This window comes from Ursus arctos, unplaced genomic scaffold, assembly GCF_023065955.2.
Source record: "Ursus arctos isolate Adak ecotype North America unplaced genomic scaffold, UrsArc2.0 scaffold_21, whole genome shotgun sequence".
Lineage (NCBI taxonomy): Eukaryota > Metazoa > Chordata > Mammalia > Carnivora > Ursidae > Ursus > Ursus arctos.
Genome location: NW_026622886.1, coordinates 50,385,065 through 50,402,823, shown reverse-complemented (window position 1 = coordinate 50,402,823; position 17,759 = coordinate 50,385,065). Strand labels below are relative to the sequence as shown.

General features: G+C 46.2%; 3 protein-coding genes across 5 annotated transcripts in view; 1 reads left to right on the top strand and 2 right to left on the bottom strand.

The window, feature by feature from the left end:
* SARNP (SAP domain containing ribonucleoprotein) overlaps nt 1–6,309 on the bottom strand; it is a 49,692-nt gene extending 43,383 nt beyond the window's left edge. Inside the window, exon 1 of one of the 2 annotated variants that reach the window (XR_006409760.3) lies at nt 6,083–6,188. Coding sequence is in view for 1 of the 2 variants with exons in the window: in XM_026500325.4 (XP_026356110.1) it covers nt 6,083–6,118 (36 nt within the window). In the remaining variant the exon portion in view is untranslated. Of the gene's footprint in view, nt 1–6,082 lie in introns of both variants that reach the window. The other variant, XM_026500325.4, reaches the window with a different exon arrangement.
* Nucleotides 6,310–6,426: 117 nt separating this feature from the next.
* On the top strand, nt 6,427–8,908 carry ORMDL2 (ORMDL sphingolipid biosynthesis regulator 2). The gene is made up of 4 exons (XM_026500326.4): nt 6,427–6,533; nt 7,357–7,531; nt 7,698–7,849; nt 8,422–8,908. The coding sequence occupies exons 2-4, from the start codon at nt 7,358–7,360 to the stop codon at nt 8,555–8,557; spliced, it is 462 nt and encodes a 153-aa protein (XP_026356111.1). The 5' UTR covers nt 6,427–6,533; nt 7,357; the 3' UTR covers nt 8,558–8,908.
* A 212-nt stretch (nt 8,909–9,120) lies between these two features.
* Nucleotides 9,121–17,590, bottom strand: DNAJC14 (DnaJ heat shock protein family (Hsp40) member C14). 2 transcript variants are annotated; one of them, XM_026500324.4, is made up of 7 exons: nt 16,533–17,590; nt 14,624–16,093; nt 11,617–11,723; nt 11,288–11,407; nt 10,500–10,660; nt 10,315–10,417; nt 9,121–10,098 (listed from the first exon to the last, which is right to left on the bottom strand). In XM_026500324.4, the coding sequence occupies exons 2-7, from the start codon at nt 16,034–16,036 to the stop codon at nt 9,888–9,890; spliced, it is 2,115 nt and encodes a 704-aa protein (XP_026356109.1). In that variant the 5' UTR covers nt 16,037–16,093; nt 16,533–17,590; the 3' UTR covers nt 9,121–9,887. The 2 variants fall into 2 exon arrangements, with proteins under 2 accessions (XP_026356109.1, XP_057172146.1); XM_057316163.1 differs by having other exon boundaries at nt 9,121–10,660.
* Between the last annotated feature and the right edge of the window lie 169 nt (nt 17,591–17,759).

Below are 17,759 nucleotides of genomic sequence, written 5' to 3'. Positions count from 1 at the left end.
ATACATATACAATATATATACATATATTTATAGAGAAAAATATACTATAAGTAAGGATTCAGTACCCCAGGTTTCAGGCAATCACTAGGAGGTCTTGGAACATACCCCCATGAATGGGGTGCGGGAAACTACTGTATATCCAGAATCTAATTCCTTCTGGTCTTTCAAACAGATTACTGTAACTCTTAGTCCTTGCACCTCATTATAGTTTATTCTCCACAAAGTATCCAGAGCGAACTTTTAAAAATTTAAGTCAGGAAAAAATATAAATAATTAAAGTCAGAACATGTCATTCCTCTATTCAAAACCCCTCCATTGGTTTCCGAGATAGGGTAAGAGGGTAAAAGCCAGAGTTCCAATGATCACCAAACGGTCGTCTTACAACACTCTGCACAAGACTCACTCCTAGGGGCGCCTGCGTGGCTCAGTTGGTTAAGCCTCTGCCTTCGGCTCAGGTCATGATCCCAGGGTCCTGGGATCAAGCCCCACATCGGGCTCCCTGCTCAGCAGGGAGACTGCTTCCCCCTCTCCCATTCCCCCTGCTTGTGCACTCTCTCTCTCTGTCAAATAAATAGATAAAATCTTAAAATAAATAAATAAATAAATAAATAAAAGACTCATTCCTTTCCCTCCGAGTCTCTGCTTTAACATCACCTTCTCGATTAAGGCCTTCCCCAGTCACCTATTTAAAATTTCAATACCCACAGTCCCACTGTACTACTACCTAAATCTTTCCTATTTTTCTCTACAGATCTTATCACTATGGAACATAATGTAAATTTTTCTTATTTATTGAGTCTTCCCCCAGTAAGATATAAACTCCATGACAGCAAGAATTTTGTCTGCCTCGTTCATTGCTTTATGCCCAGAACCTATGGTAGCTGGCATGTGGTAGGCACTCCATAAATATTTCCTGAATAAGTCCCAAACCTTTACTATCAGCTCTCAGCTCTTGAAAAGGAGACCCACGTTTCCACCTGACTATAAGACATCTCCAAGTGCAAATCTCAGACACTTAAGCCCAAAACTGAACTTATCATCTCTCTGCACAAAACTGGCTTCTTCTCCTCTCAACCTAGACTACTCGAACCTTGGCTTCATCTTTCATTCCTCCCACATCTAACTCATCTATAAATACTTACAATTTTATATCCCACATTTCTTTCAAATTCATTCTCATTCTAACACCCACTACTTTATTTCAGGTCTTACTAAGTTTATTCACTTGGCAGTGATTGAGCACCCACTCCATCAAGCATTATCCTAGATACAAGGAAATAATCATGAAGAAAAGAGAAAGAGTTCTTGCTCACGTGAAGTTTACAATCTAGTAAGAAAACAAGGCAACCAATAATCATATAATGTTTAATATAAAAAAGTACAGGGTCCTGTGAAAGTATTTAAAAAGTGGTCTGATCCACTTTTCCAATGAAGACATACAAATGGCTAACAGACACATGAAAAAATGTTCAAAATCATTAGCCATCAAGGAAATTCAAATCAAAACCACACTGAGATACCACCTTATGCCAGTTAGAATGGCAAAAATAGACAAGGCAAGAAACAACAATTGTTGGAGAGGATGTGGAGAAAGGGGATCCCTCCTACATTGTTGGTGGGAATGCAAGTTGGTACAGCCACTCTGGAAAACAGTGTGGAGGTCCCTTAAAAAGTTAAAAATTGAGCTACCCTATGACCCAGCCATTGCACTACTGGGTATTTACCCCAAAGATACAGACGTAGTGAAGAGAAGGGCCATATGCACCCCAATGTTCATAGCAGCAATGTCCACAATAGCTAAATTGTGGAAGGAGCCGAGATGCCCTTCAACAGATGACTGGATTAAGAAGTTGTGGTCCATATATACGATGGAATATTACTCAGCTATCAGAAAGAACGAGTTCTCAACATTTGCTACAACATGGACAGCACTGGAGGAGATTATGCTAAGTGAAATAAGTCAAGCAGAGAAAGACAACTATCATATGATTTCTCTCATCTATGGAACATAAGAACTAGGATGATCGGTAGGGGAAGAGAGGGATAAAGAAAGGGGGGGGTAATCAGAAGGGGGAATGAAACATGAGAGACTATGGACTATGAGAAACAAACTGAGGACTTCAGAGGGGAGGGGGGTGGGGGAATGGGATAGACCGGTGATGGGTAGTAAGGAGGGCACGTATTGCATGGTGCACTGGGTGTTATACACAACTAATGAATCATCGAGCCTTACATCAGAAACCGGGGATGTACTGTATGGTGACTAACATAATATAATAAAAAAATCATTAAAAAAAAAAAAAAAGTGGTCTGATCATGTGGGTGGATATGGAGAAATTATCCTACCTAAGGGTTCCTTGGGTAAATGATGTTTGGCTGATATCTGAAGGGAATTAGTACTTAATTAGACAAAGGTATGGCGGATGGAGGTGGCAGAAGCACTGCAGCCAAAAGCATGTGTAACAGTTCTGGGTTCTGAGGTTAAGAAAGACAGTAGTGCAGTGACTAAGAACATAACTTTGGAGACAGACTACCTGGATTTGAGTCACCACTTATTATTAGCTCTGCAACCTAGGGCAAGTTACTCAATCTCTCTGAGCTTCCATTTTTCTCATTTTAAAATGGGGATAATAGAGGCATTTAACTTACAGGGTTATTATGAGAATTAAATCAGTTAATGTATGTAAATAGCTTTGAACAGACCTTGTCACAGAGTAAATGCTAAGTAAGTGTTAGTAATTAATGAACACAGCTATTCTGAGGAATGAAATGAAATAAAGCCACTGTGTTTGGGAGTGTGAGAAACTAAGCTGAGGAGATTGGCAGGGGTATAATTAAAAGGTTTTAAGCAGGGGCGCCTGGGTGGCACAGCGGTTAAGCGTCTGCCTTCGGCTCAGGGCGTGATCCCGGTGTTCTGGGATCGAGCCCCACATCAGGCTCTTCTGCTATGGGCCTGCTTCTTCCTCTCCCACTCCCCCTGCTTGTGTTCCCTCTCTCGCTGGCTGTCTCTATCTCTGTCAAATAAATAAAATCTTAAAAAAAAAAAAAAAAAAAGGTTTTAAGCAGCAGAGTGACTACTATAGTAAGAATCTAACTGGTAAAATCTCTTGCTCTCCAGACCTCATCCTCCATATTGCCAAAAGAACACAAACTGATCACATCAGCTCTTCCTTTCAAATTTTCAAAGGTTCCTTACCTTCTGCCTACATGATAAAAACCAAACACCTTACACAAGTTAAAAGGCCCTTTTCAATACCATTCCAGTCTACCTTTATGGTCACACAGTCCACCTACTTTCCTTTCCAAACTATCTTCAACCACCAACATAAATGTACTTTATACTTCAATATTACAAATGTCTTGCTGTTCGCAATACTCTGACACTAAACATCCTTGTGGTTCTCTCCTCTGCAGTAGTCCCTTTATTCACCGTTGACTGGAAATCTGGTACCACTACAGTTCAAGACATTTTCACCCACATTCAGTCTCTCTCTCCAACTGCGTCAGAATGACTGCATTTCTACAAAATCTTCAGAAATTTGCTGTTGATGTGGACTTACATATCAATTAATATTTTTCCCTTCTACTTCAATGCTTGTTCCTTTCATCTGAGACTCAATCCTGAAGCCCCAAATTCTCTTTATAAAACTGTAGAGTTTTTAAAAAAGAGATAAAACTCTAGTCAACCCAAAAGTCAGGATCACTCCATCAAAATCAACAGTGGAACCAAACATTAACAGTCCTGGAAGTCAGAATTAAAGGCATAGGTTCTTAACCAGAGGTCCACGGACTCCTCAGGGCTACAGCATAGCTTTATGAAGCCCCTCAAATCGCATGCAAAGTATATGTACATGCCTTTTTCTGGGGAGAGGGTTCATACCTTTCATCAGAGTTTCAAAGGTATCTGTGACCTCCAAAAGGTTAAGAAGTGCTCTAGAGAAAAAGCAAAGACAAGCAAATGTGATTAAAAGAGTGAATCCTTTTCAGGGGCACCTGGGTGGCTCAGTTGGGTAAGTATCTGACTCTTGATTTTGGCTCAGGTCCTGATCACAGGGTCATGAGATTGAGCCCTGTGTCCAGCTCCCTGCTGGGCCAGGAGTCTGCTTAAGACTCTCTCCATCTCCCACTCCCTCTGCCCCTCCCCCTGCTCATGCTTTCTCCCTCCCTCTCTCTAAAAACAAATAAATCCTTTAAAAAAAACAAACAAACAAACAAACCAGTGACTACTTTTCAGGCTGTCAGGAGGGCCTCATATTCTCTCAGACTGTAATACCTGAAATCATGTCAGAGGACATTCCTATCAAAATCAAATTTAATACAGACCTGACAAATACAGATTTTATGGAAACAATCACCCCATAAACCAACACAACATCCATAAAGGCAAGTCACAAGACTAGTGACTTAGGGATTTCAAAAGTGGAATAAAAAGAAAATACTAAATCTTCTATTCATATTTCCTTTTTATCTCATTCACTCAAAACTTTCTTTTCAGGGTGCCTGGGTGGCTCAGGTGGTTAAGTGTCTGACTCCTGATTTTGGCTCAGGTCATGATTTCAGGGTTATAAGAATGAGCCCAGGCTCGGGCCCTGGGCTTGGCTAGGAGCCTGCTTGTCCCTCACCCTCTGCTCCTTTCCTGCTCACACTCTCTCTCTGTCAAATAAATAAATGAATGAATAACATCTTTTTTAAAAATTTCTTTTTTTATATGTTTTATAACATACGTAACAGTATGGCAGAACATTATTTAAGTAGACATATAACAAAGGTTTTTTGGTTTCAATTTTTTGTTTCAAGTTTTTTTACTTGTCACATTAGGAGACCACTGATATAATCTACAGATTTCAGGGCTACCAACTTAACAGTAACTCCAGGATACACAAAAACCTACTACAACAGTTCAGAATCCATGGGTGAGAAATCAGATTTCACAGAAAGGCTAACCCGTGTCAACCTGCATGTGTCCTCCCTACCCTCATTCTCTTTACGCCTTTTTTTAAGCTCATCAAGCTTTAAAGGATCAGTTTTTAGCTTTGGCTCAATCAGCCTGGTTTGTCCAAGGTTCCCAGGATGATGTGACCAAATCATAACCAAATCACCTGATGGGAAAACTACTCGTGAAATGACAAATGGACAACTAATCAAGATATTCTCTTAATTTACCTTAAAATAAACTACTCTTTTCTTCTAGGAAATTAATAATCTCAACGTGAGGAAGCTACCAAGATTCCCAGAAGATAGAACTTAAAACCGCCCCGTGATTGAGAGTGTCACCCAGTGGTGGCACCAAGAGATGCAGGGTCCAACCGCGATAGGAAATGGGAAGAGATAAACCTAACCTCGGAACTGCTCTTCCAAAATACTACAGCCACGAGTGAGTTGTCTTTCTAGTGGTAAGGGTAGGCGGTAAGGCTGGCGGGCCGAGAACCGCCCGAGAGAATACGGAAAACTTTTAAATCTGAGGTATCTGTGCTTTACTAACCGTTAAGGTCTCCGAAATCCCTGGCTTCTAAGGAGAGGCCTAGCTTCTGAGGCCTCTCCTCAGGTTTCAAAGTTAGCTCCGAGGGCGTAACCCCACCTAAATGAAAGGAGTGGAAGCATTCTCTGGATCCTGTTTGAAACGTGGATAGATAGAAATACACAAAGCTGCCATCATTTGTTAACGGGAATCCCAGCTTTGGAAAACAGAATGGAAAGCATCGATCCAGGAAAGAAAAAGGGGTCCTGGCTCCAGCATGGGGCAAAGAGGAGGGGACCACTGACGTAATGCAGCTCTGACGAGAAACGAGAAGGGAGTATAACAGGTTGAAAGCACTTGTACACCCGGTGGGGATGTGACGGATGATACAACGATGAAGAAAGAGCGGAAATAACAAAGATACTGTAAAACCGTACGGAGAAATGGGAAATCAGGGAAGGCGTAGTGGGGAAGAAGGGAGGCACAAAAGAAAAGAACTACGGCGGGAGCCAAAAAACGAAGTGGAAAAGCCTGCAAGATGAACATGCAGTAAAAGGCGCAAGACACCCGGCAGAATTCAGTCCCCAGAAAAAACTAACTCAGCCTTTCCCCGCCTCACGGTACCTTCAGCTTATGGAGCTCCACCGTCTCCGCCGCCATCTTGTTACCCCTCCAGTCCACTAGGCCCCCACCCGCTGCCTCCGCTTCCAGGAGCTCCCGCCTAGGCGCAGATAACCGCGGCCGACCAATCGCCGTCACTCTTACTCCCACCTCACACTATCAACTCTTCCCATTAGTCAATAGCTGACGTCGTTTTCACTCCTCCAAGCTGCTTTCCCCACCTCTCTCAAAAGGTGGGACAGGGAGAGGGGCGGGTCCTGAACTTCCCGAACGGCGGAAATGGCGACCAATTGCGCGTCCCCATTGCAAACTGCCAACCAATGGGTGGCGGCAGCGCTGATTCTGTTCCACGAATAGGGAGAGCGCGGTTGGGCGAGGGCGGCTGCTTCCTGGAGACCACAGGTGTGGAAGCGAACGCCGTGCCTCGAGTCGGTCCGGCTTCTGAAGCCAGCAGGTAGGTGCTGCCGGGAGACTGGAAATGGGGCGGAGGAAAAGTGATGGGAAGCTGAAAGGTGGGGGTCGGGGGGAGCTAGAGCGTCGGCAAGTTAAATACCGAGGAGCTTTGAGGAGAGCCCTGAGGATAGCCGATGAACGACAAACGAGAGAGGGAAGCTGGGAGGAGCATGGGGCGGGTTCAACACCAGGGTTTAGGGAATTTAGGTAAAGTCGGGCGAGCAAGAGCTTCTTCCCAACTAGGCATCAACAAGCACGATTTTGAAGGGCCAAATTCAGACGATCAGAGCCGCCCCCGGTAGGGCTCCGTCTCTCGAGATGCTGAGCTCAGGTCCCTTCCTAGCTCAATCCAAAAGCCATTGGGTAAATTACTTGGCAGCGCCTTTCGCTTGAGAAAGGGATTGGGATGCGGCCTGCTTACATGCCAAGGGAATGAGAGACAGGACGGGCAAGCCCCAAAGGAAGAGGTGGGGATTAGAAGTAGTTGTGTCCCCTCATCCCTTATTTAGTGGTTCCTTGTTTCCCCTGCTGCCGGAAGTCTCTGCCCCAACCTTAGGCTTACCGCTTCAGGTTACAGTTGAAGTGTAAGGATCAGAGTAAAGATTACCATTAATATCTCTAAGAGTAGAGAGGACTCGTCTTGCCTTTTAAGTTTTTTTCACTAAATCTTCAGTTCTTCCTTTGTGCACAATGGGGAAGTTCTTTTATTCCCAGTAGAGTTCAGGGGATTTAGGCTATTCAGGAGACAACTTGGGGGGAACACATTCAAAGACACGTTGAGAGGAAATTGAGTTGGACTCCTGCCTGATCCCCGACGGCGGTAGGATGAATGTGGGGGTGGCACACAGCGAAGTAAACCCCAACACTCGAGTGATGAATAGCCGGGGCATCTGGCTGGCCTACATCGTCTTGGTAGGACTGCTGCATGTGGTTCTACTCAGCATCCCCTTCTTCAGCATTCCTGTTGTCTGGACCCTGACCAACGTCATCCATAACTTGGTGAGCACTAAACCACACTCTTATACCCATCCCAGGCCTTTCCCAACCAAAAACAAAATCGCCAATTATTTGGGGATTTATGTCTTCCTTTTGGGAATCTCAGCATAATTCTTGGGCTGAAAAACTACTTTCTGCCTCTTCACACTGCCCCCTTCCTTCCTCCCAGGCTATGTATGTCTTCTTACATACGGTGAAAGGGACACCCTTTGAGACCCCTGACCAAGGAAAGGCTCGGCTACTGACACACTGGGAACAGATGGACTACGGGCTCCAATTTACCTCTTCCCGCAAATTCCTCAGCATCTCTCCTATCGTACTGTGAGTCCAGGGGGAGATACGGGAAATGCTCCAAGTGTCAAGGAGAAACTCCGACAGAGAAGCTTTTAAAAAGCAGACTATTCACGTAGACCCTTTGAAGATATTATGGTATGGTCTAAATCTAGGGAGAGCAATAAAAAGTAGAAGATAGTAATCAAGAATTCTTTGCTGCCTGGTGGTAGAGGAATGGAGAAAGGACTGAGAAAACACCAAGTAAAACCAAATGGTTTTACACTTCCAAAGGAAGTGAATAAATAAAGCAGAACTAATATAAATCTATGAAAACCGTGAGGAATGGAAGCAGAGGGACGGTAACAGTCATATAGACTTCAGCTGTCATTTGCCACGTCATTAACAATTAAAAAACACTAGCTCATAAATCTCCAGCTAAAGTTGCTGATTATCTCCCCAACCACAAAGTAAATACTGTTAATTTAACTGGAATGTTTTCAGATATTCTAGGACTGTATGCAATAAAACTGGTCATTTAAAATAGAAGAGAAGGCCACTGCAAAGTCATAAATATGGACAGGGAAGGCCAACTTCACTTAACCCATTTTTTCTCTCCCCAGCTACCTCCTGGCCAGCTTCTACACCAAGTATGATGCTGCTCACTTCTTCATCAACACAGCCTCATTGCTCAGCGTATTGCTGCCTAAGTTACCCCAATTCCATGGGGTTCGTCTCTTTGGCATCAACAAATACTGAGGGATGGGACTGGGGGTAACACTGGACCAAAGGGCTGTAACATCCTTTCGTTCTCCATGTTGTCTTCTGTATCTTGAAAGCCTGAGAACTATTAACCTTTCCCAAACTCCCAGGAAGAAAACAGATTAGAAAATGGGGCTCCCTGGGCCCAGCCCTGCTAAGAGCAGATTTTTTTGAAACGGGAAAGGTGGGAAAGATAAAGGCCAAATCACTCTCCCTCACAGCAGGAAGCCATGTTTGAGCAGTTTGGTGATTAAGTTTTTCCAGATCTTCCACCTACACCACCTTCCAGCTCTGTTCTGCTGTGTATTTTCCTTATAATAAAGTTCTGTTTTGGTTTTTTTTTTTCCAGATATGGCTACAGTTTGGTCAGCAGGAAGGGTAGGGGGATGTCCTCATAAGGCGGGGAAGAAACACGGAATAGCAACTTACTGTGTAAAACTTCTCTAAGGCATTTTTTTATCCCCTCTCCCTTGGTCCAGTAGGAGGTACCCTTCACTTAGCTAACACTTAGTAGGTAAAGGATTCTCAAGTGAGAAAAAGGGCCAAGAAGAGAGGGAAGATACAGGTTGCCAGTTATATATTTATAGAAAGATAATCCCCTGGCTTTAAATAGATATGTACATACAAATATGAACAAACTTAAAAAAATACAAACCCTTGGATCATAAGGGGGCTTCTGAGAACCCCTGTATCCTTCCCCCTCACCCAAGGGCAGAGGGCATGAGTCTGCTTTTTAAAAATTATTAGTTTTGGCCATCCCTGCAGCAACAAGCATGAAGTTGGGTGATTACCCACAAGGTGAATGTCAGAGGAAAAATTCAAAGTTCCCACTCTCTGAACTCTATGTATAATCTCCTATAATTAGGGCTACATGCTTTCTTGTTCTTTTAACTAGTATGTTGGGGTAAAGGAGGGCGCTCCCTCCTGAAATGGGTCAAGAAATTATAAGATAGACTCGTAGTTTAAAAAGAGGGGGAAAAGTGTCATCTGCTCTAGAAGCAAAAGACAAAGGCATACAGACCCCAGGGAAATACCAGTTCCCACACTACCAGGGGGGATATTGTCCAGCCCAGGTCCCAGCTCTAGGTTCTTTGCTCTAGCCACCCTTATTTCTTTGGTATTGTCAGAAGACAAGATACAGTTCCTAGGTGCTGGTGGAGGAGGGAGAGTGGTTCCGGGGCTTCCTACAAGTACTGAGTGAACAATTTGAGCTTAAAATTTTCCCTTTTTTAAATATTTAAAAATAAACAAGTCAAAACTCCATCCTGTGCTATACACAGCCCTTTTGACTCCCTGACATTGATCTGAGGAAAGAAGAGAAGGGGTGTCAACGTTGGAAGGGCCTCCTCACTTTCTTCCGCCGCTTCGGTTTGGCTTCTCCCTTGGGTACTGTGCTGTTGGGCTTAGAGGCTGCAGTGGCCCCAGGGCCAGGCTGAGGAGCTGCAAAGAAGTTCCCGTTGGACATCTGGCCTGGGGGTACTTGAAAGATCCGGCTCAAGAAATCCTGAAGGTCAGCAGGAGGGGCATCTGGGGTTGCTCTGAGAGGAAAACAGAAGACATTATGAGGCAAGAGCTATTAAGAGTTATATGGTTACCTGTGTTACCTGTTTATACACTGGAAAAAAGAAAGATACACTGAGCCAGCTGCCAAACTTCTTAAGGGTAAGACATCTAGGTGTCCTAAGCAGGGTGTCATCTGAAATCCTATTCAGAACTACAATAGTAGGTAGATTGTTGAAAGAAGTAACACCTACCTCTGCCGCCCACTGGTGCCTGGAATCCGAGAACCAAATGAGATGTGATAGGGGACTCTGTGGGTATCTGGAGAGATCCCCACACGCTGACATCCAGCCCATTCTACAAGCATGAGAAATAATTAGCCAAAACATCACAGTTTTGAGCATACATGAGCCCATATTTCTAGAGAACAGAAGTATACCTGTGATGTCATACACCTTTCCATCCATCAGTGCAAAATAGGTGATTTTGAGGCCCAACATACTTGACTCTGCCCAAAAGTCTCCTTCCTCAGCAGGATGCAGTCTATTACACTCAGCACAGTATCTGGCACTCTTGGGTTCCCGGTCCATTTCAAACCTCCTATAACCCAACAAAAGGACAGTTCCTTTTAATTTGTCAAGCCTACCATATTGTTATAGTATCATCATTCTAATCGCTTCTTGGCCTTTTGGCTAAGATCAAGTGTATAGTATCATTATTATTGACAAATATGGCTAAAATATCAATTTTAAAATTATCTCCAGTTGTTACATATGTCTACAAACACCTGTACCCTCAACCTCTCTTAAAACTAAAAATATTACTTTTTTTCTTACTGCTAATTCAAATCCCCAATCTTTTTTTTTTTAATTTTTTTTTTTTAAGATTTTACTTATTCATTTGACAGAGAGAGAGACAGCCAGTGAGAGAGGGAACACAAGCAGGAGGAGTGGGAGAGAAAGAAGCAGGCTCCCAGCGGAAGAGCCTGACGTGGGGCTCGATCCCAGAACTCCAGGATCACGCCCTGAGCCAAAGGCAGACGCTTAACGACTGAGCCACCCAGGCGCCCCTCAAATCCCCAATCTTTTGATACTATGGCAAAAGTAGAAACGTCAGGGTCTTTTTACTCATCAGCTGTATCCCCCAATTACCAGTAATACTCACAAGGAGGTCTCTGGCTACCCAGTGCCTAAGCTGTGGCTGTCCCATCCCTACCCTATTTCGTACCTATGCTTTCCCTGGCATCGGCTGCACATCATTGTATTCATTGCCTCTTTGAGGTCATCCTGCAGCTTGGACAGAAACTCATTCACTGACCGGCTCAGCTCATTCTCTGCCATTCGTTTCCTAAGAGAAGAAAGCCTTTGTAAATCAGAAGGTACTGGGCAAGGGACAAAGGGAGATTAAGCTTTGAGCCTCTTGAGGCCCCTGGCCAGCTAGAAAGATAAGCAACCCCAGTTCTTTCCACCTTAGAGAGCCTCATCCACAAGTCCAGGGACCTCTACTTTTAAGATTATTCATTTATCCCACCTGACAATTTCCCATTTCCAACTTACATTTCATATTCCTTCCGTCTTTCAGGGTTGCTGACAATGTCCCAAGCTGCCCGCAAAACCTTGAAGGCCTCCTCTGCCCGGGGATGATGATTTTTGTCAGGATGAACCTACCAAGACAAAGATTTCATCACAAATCCATTCCAACCCTCTCCCCATCTTAGGTCAAAATAACCTCATTATCAGGATGCCTCAGTGGTTCAGTGGGTTAAGCATCCGATTCTTGATCTCAGGGTTGAGTTAAAGCCTGGCGCTGAGCTCCACCTTGGGCTACACACTGGGTGTGGAACCTATTTAAAAAATAATAATAACCCTCATATCAAAGGGTTCTCTTTCACCACCCTTTTAGAGAATCAATACAGCTTAATGACTAATTGCTCTGGCTCTGCAGACAGATACCGGGATCAAGTTCTGCTCTGCCACTATTAGCTATATGACCTAGAATAATACATCTATCATGGGTTACGGGGAGAATTCTTACAACATATATTGTAGAGAATCTGACACTAGGCGACCCACCATCTCAGTGTGCCTGGATTGTCCCAGTTTTAGCACTGAAAGTTAAGGTCTCAGGAAACCCACAATCCAAGGAAAACAGGGATAGTTGGTCACCCTACCTGGTACATGCATACTAAGCCCTCACATTTTAACTCTATTGTCAATCATAAAATAAGAGTTCCAAAGAGATTACATCCTCTCTTTTTCCTTTTTTAAGATTTTATTTATTTTTTTGAGGGAGAGAGACAGCCAGCGAGAGAGGGAACACAGGTAGGTGGAGTGGAAGAGGAAGAAGCAGGCTCCCAGCGAAGGAGCCTGATGTGGGGCTCGATCCCAGGACTGGAATCATGCCCTGAGCCAAAGGCAGACGCTTAACAACTGAGCCACCCAGGCGCCCCCTAACTCTTTCTAACTAGAAAATTCTCCTATGTACTTCCTACAACAATATGCCTTTCTATCCCAGAAATGAAATAGCATATTGTGATCCTCGGGCCTTTTTATCCATCTTTCAGCCTTTTCTCTGAGACAAATAGTATCCTCACCTCCTACACTTCCTGATTGTTCCCACCCTCCCTTTCCAAAAATACAGAATAAAGCTAGTCTCCTGATGATGCCAAATAAATCGAATGCTGTTAGATCTCCACGTACCCAAGCTTACAGAACAGCCTTTTAGTCATGGTCACTCTGAGGCCTAATAAGGGCAGTGAGAAGTTATGTAAAAGAAACCCACAGACACTGGCCCAGAACAAGGGAGTACTTTGAGGTGTGGGGCAGGTGTGTTGAGGATCAGGGTACTTAACTATATCTCTACTCCAAGAAAGCAAGTTGAAAATGAGAATTTTTCTTTTTCTTTTCCTTTTTTTTTAAAGGATTTTTTTTTCTTTTTTTAAGATTTTATTTATTTATTTGACAGAGAGAGACAGCCAGCAAGAGAGGGAACACAAGCAGGGGGAGTGGGAGAGGAAGAAGCAGGCTCCCAGCGGAGGAGCCTGATGTGGGACTCCATCCCAGAACGCTGGGATCATGCCCTGAGCCGAAGGCAGACGCTTAACGACTGCGCCACCCAGGCGCCCCGAAAATGAGAATTTTTCTAAGACTGATATTCCCCAAGAGAGGATGTCTGCTAAAAGACATTAAAGTGAGGAAAGAGCTCTACTGCTAGTAACAATCTGAGTGTAAACCATTGCTCCTCATTCTTAAGAATATCCCAGTCTATCCACTAAGGGGCATGCATTTCCCACCAAACTAATTTAGTCCTCTGCTAAGTTACAGGCCTGGTATCTTACGGTGTCTTGACTGGTTAATGCGACACCTTGGTTACTCATTCCTCTTCGTTGTCATGCAATCGTTGAGGTAATTTATGCACCGTGATAATTTTATCAGTCCAGTTCCATACACAAATAGGCCTCCGATGGAATTTACACACATTACTTACATTCATAATATAGTTTTACTTACAGAAAAAGCAATAATAATCGTATCTAAAAATACCAAATTAATATCTACTAATAGCAATTTGCATGCTTGTATTAAACCATTTCCCTCGGGCATATGGTGCATCACAACAGCCACCTGTACCACCCCCACCTCCTTAATCAATAAAAGCAACCATATCATGAGGCACCTGGCTGGCTCATTCAGTGGGACAATGGGACTCTTGATCTCAGGGTTGTGGGTTTGAGCCCCACATCAGGTGTACAGATTACTTAAAAATGAAATCTTTAAAAAAAAACAAAAAACACAACCATATGTTCATGTATGACGTATAGATGCACATGCCTCTCGGTGGTGTATGTTCTGTTCTCTTTCCGTTTTCCACTCTAGATTGCTGGTCTTGAAATAAACTTTGTTTTCTTTCACCTGGTCCTGGAATAATCACATGCACTCCCTGAACCTTCCCACACTAAGTCCACACTTGCCTCTCTGGGACAAATAGTTGGATTTCCCCCTGTTCAAAAAAACCCTCATTTGTTCAAGGTAGAGGAGTTGACAGGCTTTCTGATTAGGCCTCTTCTCCACCCTAGTTGGAGGGACTTCACCTGGATATTCCAGGGCGACTGGTCCAAGAGTGATAGACCAGGTTCATTTCTTTTTATTAAGAATCTCATGACAAGGGGCACCTGCGTGACAGTTGGTTAAGGGTCTGCCTTCGGCTCAGGTCATGATCCCCGGGTCCTGGGACCAAGCCCCTGCATCAGGCTCCCTGCTCAGTGGGAAGTCTGCTTCCCCCAGTGCCCCCTGCCCCACGTCATGCACTCTCTCTAGCACCCCCTCTCTCAAATAAATCTTAAAAAAATAAAAATTAAAAAAAATCTCATGACAAAAAGCTTAAAATGGAGGGAAAGTCAGATCCCATAGTAGAGGGGAAAAAGTCTTTATGACTGTTACTCCAGCCTCACGTTGACTTTTTATTTTTACTCTGCCTTCTCTTTATGCTACTCTCCCTAAAATTGGAATAGAAAATAAAATATGAGAACAAAAGAGGAACAGGAAATGGGGGAAAGATACTCACCATCACTGCCAGTTGCCTATAGGCCTTCTTCAGTTCAACATCTGATGCTGTGGCTTCAACCCCCAACACATGGAAAGGGTTTAGCTCATCCTCAGGAACCCCAGCCATGGTCAAGAGTCGAGTCACTTCCTCTTCAGGCTGGCAGTAGCGACCACCAGCTACAGGTGCATTCCCCTGCCTGTTAGTCCTTGGCTTGACCCAAGGCAACTCCAGCCAACCCCACTGAAACATTTTTACCAACTGCTGCCATGGCCTGCTATCTCTCAGCAGAATCAGGCAACGCTGCAAGGTGGGCAAAGCCAGCCAAGAAAAGAGCCAAGTGGCTTTACCCCTCCAGCCGAACCGGTCACCCAGTCCCACCAGAAACCGCCAGCCCAACTGTAAACAGCCCAAAAAGAGGGCCAGAGCCAGAAGCAGCAAAGCACCCAGTAGCCTAAGAAAACGGGTGAACAGCCCTGCCCCATAGCAACATCCTTGGCTCAGAAATTGGAACATCACCTGGGCCCAGGCCCCCAGCCGCCCTGCCCAGACTCCCAACCAGACTCGAAAAAGGTCCAGATCACTGCCTTTCAGCTGCCTGCATGCATAGATGAGATGCCCACAAGTTTCCACGTACTCTCCCACAAATACCAGCAGTTCAATCAGCCCCCAGAAGCCTGCCTGTCCAAGCTGACACAGTTCCTCTGCTCCCCATAATCCCAGGCCTCTGCGCTTATCTGCCTGACTTCTTTTCCGGCCCAGCCGATGTCGGCCAGGGGACCTGGGATCTCTGCGTCCACCCTCCCGAGTATCCTCCTTGGCCGGAATGCGGTGCCGCTGTCTCCGGGGTGGAGGTTTCTTCCCACTGGGCACACGTGAAAAATCACTGGGGAACTTGAGAGGTTCCTCATCATCATATTCCTCTTCCAACTCTTCATCTTCCCCCAAAACTGGAGAGGTACAATGGTGGCAAAAGTTGCTAGAAGAGCTATCTCCTCCCTCAGAGTAAGGCCCTTCAGGGATTCCAGGGGTTCCCGGGCAGTTGCAAGCAGATGGAATGGAAAGAAAAGAAGGGTTCCCATCCTCCTGGTACCCAGCCTCATTCTCTCTTGAGAGTTCCTGGTCCACTCCTGACTCTTCTTCTGAAGATGCCTCACTCTGATCAGGGTCCTCTCCATCCCTGGGGGGTCCTGGACCCCTTGGGGGGCCATGGCTTGGATCCGACCAGTGAGCTGGGTTTGGGGGCTGTGTGTACTTAGGACTAGAGTGCTCTGTGAGGCAGCGGGTACCATTAGGAGCAGGCCCCGCTGAGTCCCTGAGTCCTGAGAATGAAAGTATTTCAGGGTCCACAGAGGATCCTAAAGTCCTGAAGGAGGCACCACCACTGTGGTGGGCTCCACACAACCCTCTTTCTCCGGGGTGCTTCTGGGCCATGACCCCGGGGGCTTCCTGAGGATTTTAGGTCACAGCCATCATGATAGGTTCTGATTCCTGTAACAAAGGTATCAAGGTGGGGATGATCAGGATTGAACCAAGGGAGGGGTTAAATAACCTTAAATTGGGGATATAATTAATGCACCCACCTCCCTTGTTTTCTCAAATTCTTCTGGGGCATTCGTTATCCCTACCAATAAGCCAATACTACATTAACCACAACCGTGCCCCCCCCCATCCCCTTAGTTTTTCTTCTTTCCCCAGAAAGCTATAATCCAGAAACAGGGAAAGAGGGAGGTACCGCAAAGGGTGTGGTCCGGGGGTCACTCTTGGGTAAAAAGGGAAAAAAGACCGGAAAGGGGGGCCGCAGGCTGCCAGAAAAGGGCGGGGACCGTGCGGCTCTTAAAGAAAACCTGGGGGGCGGAGCTTAGGGTTGCCCCTGAGAAAGACATCCAGGAAACCCTTGGGTTGGGTAGAGGGGGCGAAGGTAACGTACCCGAAGAGCGGCGGTAACTCCTCCCCCTCGAGCAGCTGGGCCTAGGGCCAGGGGGAGCTACGAGAGCAGCTCCCCCGGCTCCGCCTCCCGCTCACGCTCTGCTTCCGCCTTCCGTCCCCGCCGTGGCCGCCGACCTACGCCTACTTCCACTTCCGGGGTCACCAGAGAAGAGACGGGAAGGAAACGAAAAAGCGGTTGGCGGAGGCGCGAGCCAGTCCAGCAAGCGCTGAGTCAAATCGGAGGAGGCGGTCCTGAGGAAGCACTGGCCCCGCCCCTTAAAGGGCTCTCTGCTGCCACCCTCCGCGTGCTGGAGTGATATCCTCGCAGGCTGCACCGCTGGTGGGCGCTGCAGCGGTGCCTGCGGACAAGGGACAAATTTTTCAGGGTTCCTCTGGCTGTGTTCTTGGGCTTTGCCAAGACTGGGAGATAGACAGCCACCGAGCCACAGTCTGTTTCCTTTGCAGACAAAACTAGGGAGCGTAGAGGAGCCACCACCCTGGTCCTTTCCCTGCTGCCTGTAGCGAGGACAGAGGCCCTTTTGTATCAAGCGGAGCTGGAGCAGAGGGGAGGACGCCCCGGGCCAGCCCCCACCCTGGCCTCCCTGCACTGCCCCATCTTTCCCAGCAATCCTCGGCCTCCCCGACGCCTGACCCAGCTGGCGAACTGCCCGGTATAACTGCAGCTCCCACGGCCCGGATCCGCTCCTCGGGACGCAGCTCCAAGGCACCGTCAACCGAGCGGTTCTGGGCGACTAGGAGCGTGGCTCCGCCGGGCTCAGGAACCAAGCGGAGTGCGAAAAATCACTGCACTCATCTACATGCTGTTTTGCGTCTCATTTGCATACCGAGCTTCTCTCGGGCGCCCCCGCCCCCACGCAGACCCAGTTTGGGTCCCCTCCTCTGCACGCGCCTCTCTCGTTAGTCCCCCTTCCAGACCCCGTCTTGCTCCGCAAGTTTTTCCGCCCACGAGCCCCTCGCCGGCGCCCCCAGTCCTGTAAAAGCCCCTTCCCCGGGTCCCCGATCTCGACCACCAGGTTCTCCAGAAGACAATACTCCAATTCTCTGGGAAGTGGAAGAAACCAAGCCGGGGCTAGGGGGATACTGGGACCCCAGTTGGGGCTTTGAGAGCTTCTAGTTGTCGAGTCATCGCCTAAGTATTCAGAGACCTTTCCCCAAACTTCTTGCGGTGTCCCCAAAATCTTTCCCTGCTATGGTTGGGGGGTGTCAG

Excerpts from the sequence above, each read along its gene's own strand:
- ORMDL2 (XM_026500326.4), top strand. The coding sequence starts at position 7,358 with ATGAATGTGGGGGTGGCACACAGCGAAGTAAACCCCAACACTCGAGTG. Across the intron at positions 7,532-7,697 it reads CCAACGTCATCCATAACTTG|GCTATGTATGTCTTCTTACA; the intron begins GTGAGCACTAAA and ends CCTTCCTCCCAG. Across the intron at positions 7,850-8,421 it reads AGCATCTCTCCTATCGTACT|CTACCTCCTGGCCAGCTTCT; the intron begins GTGAGTCCAGGG and ends TTCTCTCCCCAG.
- DNAJC14 (XM_057316163.1), bottom strand. The coding sequence starts at position 16,036 with ATGGCCCAGAAGCACCCCGGAGAAAGAGGGTTGTGTGGAGCCCACCAC. Across the intron at positions 11,724-14,623 it reads ATAGGCAACTGGCAGTGATG|GTTCATCCTGACAAAAATCA; the intron begins GTGAGTATCTTT and ends TTGTCTTGGTAG. Across the intron at positions 10,661-11,287 it reads CGATGCCAGGGAAAGCATAG|GAGGTTTGAAATGGACCGGG; the intron begins GTACGAAATAGG and ends GTTGGGTTATAG.